This window comes from Terrapene carolina, unplaced genomic scaffold (genome assembly GCF_002925995.2).
Source record: "Terrapene carolina triunguis isolate 2854851 unplaced genomic scaffold, T_m_triunguis-2.0 Scaffold189, whole genome shotgun sequence".
Taxonomy (NCBI): domain Eukaryota; kingdom Metazoa; phylum Chordata; order Testudines; family Emydidae; genus Terrapene; species Terrapene triunguis.
The window spans coordinates 9339300-9344915 of record NW_020664540.1 but is presented as its reverse complement, the minus strand read 5'-3'; the positions used below and the strand labels follow the sequence as shown (position 1 = coordinate 9344915).

The following is a 5616-nucleotide window of genomic DNA, read 5'->3' as shown; positions in this document are numbered from 1 at the left end:
GCCAGAGGTTGCCTACCCCTGGTCTAACCTGTTTGTAAAAACTTCCAATGATGGGGATCCCACAGCCTCTCTTGAAAGCCCATTTCAGTGCTTAACTACTACTATTGTTAGAAAGTTTTTCCTAATATCTAACTTAAATCTCCCTTGCTGCACGTTAAGACCATTACTTCTTGTCCTACCATTAGCAGACATAGGGAATAATCAATCACTGTTCCCTTTATAACAGCCCTTAACATATTTGAAGACAGTTATCAGGTCCCCGCTCCGTCCGTCTTCTTTTCTCAAGACTAAACATGCCCAGTTTGGTCATGTTTTCTAAACCTTTTATCGTTTTTGTTGCTCCCCTCTGGACTCTCCAAATTGTCCACAACTTTCTTAAAGCATGGCGCCCAGAACTGGACACAGTACTCCAGCTGAGGGCTCACTTGTGCTGAGTAGAGTGGGTCTATTACCTCAAGTGTCTTGCCTGTGACACTCTTGTTAATATACCCTAGAACAGGGGTCTTAAACTCCCGGCCCGCGAGCCTCCCCAATGTGGCCCACGGGACTCCAGCAGTTTTGGGGCCGGATCTCTCTCTTGGCCCCACCTGCCGCCCCTGGGCACTCCCCACTCAGGGGCTCCGGCAGCGCAGCGGAGCTGAGCAGCGTCTGCCTGCTCGCTCCAGTGGCTGCCGGCCCCTCCCTGTGGCCCAGGGGCGGGGGAGGCTGTGCCTCCGCTTGCTGCCCCTGCCCCGAGTGCCCCTGCAGCCAATGGGATGCTGCGGGGGCGGTGTCTGGAGGCAGAAGCGCGCACAGGCCCCCCCCCAGCCCGCCTTGCCTTGACGCCCCAGGTAAGCACCGCACCCCTGACCCTCTCCCAAAGTCTGCACTCCCACCCCCTCCCCACATACCCCCTCCCACCTGCTTGCATGTTTGCAATTATAATAAACTAAATTATGGCGAAAAAATGATAAATAGCATTCTGAAATCATGTACCTTACACATTCCTATTATCTCTGTAGTTTTACAGCATGTAGGTACTTTTATAATACAGCAATGTAGCTAGAGCATATGGATAGGTGTCCATTTAGAGTGTATAAATCCAAATAAATAAAATTATATAAAACAATACAAAAGTATAAAGTAAAATAAATAATGAAATCTTAGCAAAGACTTTTAAAAAAAGGACACTTAACGCCCAGTTAATTCTGTAGCAATCTAAGGGCTACTCTACACTTACCGGGTAGTTCGACGGCTGGCAATCGAAGTTCCGGGTTCGATTTATCGCGTCTGGTCTGGACGCGATAAATCGAACCAGGAAGTGCTCGCCGTCGACTGCGGTACTCCAGCTCAACGAGAGGAGTACCGCGGAGTCGACGGGGAGCCTGCCTGCCGCGTGTGGACCGCGTCTGAACCGCGGTAAGTTCGAAGTAAGGTATGTCGAATTCAGCTACGTTATTCACGTAGCTGAAGTTGCGTACCTTACTTCGACTTGGGGGGTTAGTGTAGACCAAGCCTAAGAGACTGGGCAGGCCAGAGAAGCAAAACTACAAGCAATAAAAAACTTTTCTACCCCTAAGTTCTTGTTATGCTCTAGCTGTTTACTGGCCTTTGTGAAATGAGGTGGTGGTCTCAGTCCAGTTCCTAGGGGACAGACATCCTTTATATCACAAACACTATACGTAGTATTGGTTGAACGTTTCAAGCCATAGATGTGCAAATGTTAGTATTGAGACTGTCTTTAAGGATCAAATCTTTCTCCCACTGATTTAAGAAGGGGCATGATGGAGCCCTAACTAGAAAAGTACAGTAATTATGAAAGCACGACAAATTATCAAGATTTTAAAATTTCATCTACCATTAAATCTCTCCCCATTATCATGGCAATTTTGTCACCCCTTTGTCCTTTCATATTTAGCTTTTGGATGACAAAAGGCAGAAACATTTTAATCTCTTTCATAAAAGACAATTTATTTCTTGTTTCATTTACAAAATAATGATATACATCCACTCGAGTCACAAACCATTGAAAAATCTGGTAAAACATTATCATTTAAATACTGTACAAGAAAAATACTGGCTATTTCTTCACATTTACATTTAGTGAAGGTAACAGAAGGTCTGAATCCCATTTCCAATTAAAAGTATTAATTTAAGGCTTGAGATCTGGAACCTCTGAGGAAAAATAAATTCATAAATCCCAAGATGAGGATTGGCTGTGCAGCAGCATTTCATGTAAGTTGGTTTCAACATACTGATTTGTGCTCTTTTTGCTTTTATATGATATCGGTACTGGCAATCAAAGCTGTTTTCCAAATATCATTAAATTCTAATAGGTCAACTGAGTTACGCAGTGAGCAGGATAATGTGCACCCTGAAATACAAACGAGACTCATTACATTGTTTTTTCTCTCCTTCAAAAGAATACATGCCTCTCTCTAGTGCAGGGGTGGGCAAACTTTTTGGCCCGAGGGCCACATCTGGGTATGGAAAGTGTATGGCGGGCCAGGAATGCTCACGAAATTGGGGGTTGGAGTGCGGGCTCTGGAGTGGGGCCAGAAATGAGGAGTTCAGGCTGTGGGAGGGGGCTCCAGGCTGGGGCATGGGGTTGGGCTGCGGGTGGGGAGGTGAGGGCTCTGGCTGGCGGTGTGGGCTCTGGCGTGCAGGAGGGTGGGACTGAAGGGTTCGGAGGGCAATCAGGGCTGGGGCAAGGGGTTGGGGCGCAGGAGGGGGTCTGGGGTGCAGGCTCCTGGCAGCGCTTACCTCAAGCTCCTGGAAGCAGCGGCATGTCCCCCCTCCGGCTCCTACGCCGAGGCGCAGCCAGGCGGCTCTGTGCGCTGCCACGTCCGCAGGCAACCGTGGCCAATGGGAGCTTCGGGGGCAGCGCTTCCTGGCTGTCCCTATGCAGAGGAGATGGAGGGGAACATGCTGCTGCTTCCAGGAGCCACGGCATGAGTGGAGCGGGCCAAGCCCTGGACCCCGCTCCCCGGCAGGAGCTCGAGGGCTGGATTAAAACATCTGCAGGGCCAGATGTGGCCCCCGGGCCATAGTTTGCCCACCCCTGCCCTAGTGGCTCATATAAATATATTCAAAGGATGTTAGATGAAATTAGACATTTTTGTCCATCTCAAAGAGGAAATTCACAAGTCTACAAACTGAATGATGCCACATCTATTCCAAACCCATATTTTATCTTTTCTTCAATTTTGTCTGGATCAGAATGCAGTACTGATCTCCCATTTCTGGGAATGTTCCCCGTTTGAAATACTTCTCACACAATGTATGTACTGAAAGGAAACTATCACAAATTTCATGGGGCTTCAAGTTTCATTCTTCTCCCCCCTAACCTTGCACACTTTCTTTAAATCTGCAGAGCTCTGAATGGGATTTTTCTTATGTTTGGGGTTTAAAAATGAACCTCAAGGTGCTCTTGGTGATGTCAGATTTTCAGTCTGTCCTAGTCTGAGACTTGGTGTATTTCCACATATAATGCGTTAAAGCAACTGTCTCCTGCAAAGCTGCAGTTTTCACAGTGTGATACTTTTGAGTGTCTTAGAGCTGGCAATATTCAGCTTTCAGTCTCTTTTTTTTTTTTTGGCACTTAACAGTTTCCAATGCTCAGGCGGCTTGTGTTGTTCTTAACTTCCTATTGGCACTTTTTTGCTAAACAGAGATGAGCTCACAGGGTGATTACTGCCACCTTCTCTCTCTCTGCAGCTGTGCTGGGCTCATTTCAGCGGCTCTCCCTTGCATCTTTGATCCCCTGTTGAAATGGGGAGAGCCAGCGCACCTGCCCCTGGGTACTTCCTTTGTCTCCCACGCCGGCATTAAGAACTGGAGCAGACCCACTAGCTCATCCAGTGCAGCCCCCTGGTTACTGCACATTGCTCCCCGGTAACTAGGGCTTTGCTCAGCCTAGTTTCAAACGGCCCAAGCCACAGGTCTCCCAGTCCTTCCCGTGGGCACCTGTTCCACAGCCCGAGCCAGCTCGCTGTCAGGCCCCCCCGGCCGCTTCAGAGGCTGGTATCCGCGGTGTCGGATTTGGGCGGCAGGGCAGCCTGGGAGGCCGTGTCGGGCTGCGCGTCGCGGCAGAAGAGCACGGCCGGGTTCTTGCAAGCCCACATGGCCACCTCGCCGCCGCTGGCCGGGCTGGAGGAGGAGAGGGTGCTGGCGGCGTGGCCGCCGGGCCGCTGCTGGGCATAGCGCTCCCGGCCTGGCTCGGCCCGGCCGCGGGCCTCCAGGCGCTGGCCCCGGGCGGCCAGGTAAGCGGCCACGTTGTTCCTAGTCCGGTAGCCGCCCTCGCGGCTGCGGCCCAGCAGCATGGCGATGTTGGGGTTGCGGGCGGCGTAGATGAGCGGGTTGATGGCGCCGTTGGCCCAGGCCATCCAGCTGGCCACGGCGTCCACGGTGGGCGAGAAGGGCAGGTGGCCGGCGGCGGCCGCCAGCCCCAGGACGCAGTAGGGCCCCCAGCAGCAGATGATGGAGACGATCATGATGAGCACGGTGGTGGCGGTGCGCATCTCTCCGTAGCAGCGCAGCAGGTGGCCGTAGGTGGTGAGCGGCCGCACCCGGCTCTCGGAGAGGCGCACGGCCCGGCAGATGTTGTAGTGGCAGAAGCACATGAGGGCGAAGGGCAGCAGGTAGCAGAGCACGATCAGCACCGCGCTGTAGGGCGGGCCCAGCCGCGACGAGCCCCAGGGCAGCAGCACGTAGGTGCAGCGGCCCGAGCCGGCCCCGTGGCCCCCGCCCGCCGCCTGGGCCAGCAGGTACCAGGGCGCGGCGAAGCCGAGCGCCGCCAGCCAGACGGCGGCCAGGAGCTGGGCGGCGCGGCGGCGGCCCATCTTGCGGCGGGGCTGGCGCACGATGGCGCAGTAGCGGTCGAAGGAGAGCAGCGCCATGGTGAGGGTGGCGGCGATGCCCAGGCCGGCGTGCAGGGCGGCGCTGGCCAGGCACAGGCGCTGGCCGGAGAGCCAGGCGCCGCGCGGGCGGCTCAGCAGGCGCAGGAAGGCGAGGGGCAGGCAGAGCAGCGCGCCCAGCAGCTCGGAGAGCGACAGCGACAGCACGAAGGCGTTGGTGACGGTGCGCAGCTGCCGGTGCCGGGCGATGACCAGCACCACGGCCCCGTTGCCCAGCGCCGACAGGGCGAAGATCAGCACCAGCAGCAGCGCCTGCGAGGCCAGCGCCGCGCCCGACCAGCCCGCCTCCTCCGCCCCGGCGGCGGGGTCAGCTGCCGGCGCCTCCCCTCCGCTCTCATTGCCCCCCGCCCGGGACAGGGCGCTCAGCAGCCCCGGGCTCGCCGACGGCGGCTCCATAAGCGGCGAGCATCCCCTTCCCCGCCGCCCCGGGGAGAGCGGCAGGCGGGGGGAGGGGGCTCGGCCCGAGGCCGGCCCAGGGGTTGGGGTCCCGGCTGCAGCGGGGACGCGGAGCCGCGGTTGGGGCTGTTGCTCCCCGCCCGGCCTGGCGGGCTCTGTGCTCTGCCTGCCGCGCGCCCGCGCCCCCCGCTGCGTGCGGGCTTCGGGGGCTCCGGGAGCCGCTGACGTCTCCAGCCCGTTGCCCAGGGAACCGAGTCCGGCCTGCCCGATTGCGCACACGGGGCCCGGCGAGAGTCAGCGGCGACCCCCGCGCTGCCGAGACCCC

General features: G+C 56.2%; 1 protein-coding gene across 1 annotated transcript; it reads right to left on the bottom strand.

Moving 5' to 3' along the window:
- Positions 1–3992: 3992 nt before the first annotated feature.
- Positions 3993–5291, bottom strand: GPR135 (G protein-coupled receptor 135). The gene has a single exon (XM_024214643.2). The coding sequence runs from the start codon at positions 5289–5291 to the stop codon at positions 3993–3995; it is 1299 nt and encodes a 432-aa protein (XP_024070411.1).
- Positions 5292–5616: the final 325 nt, after the last annotated feature.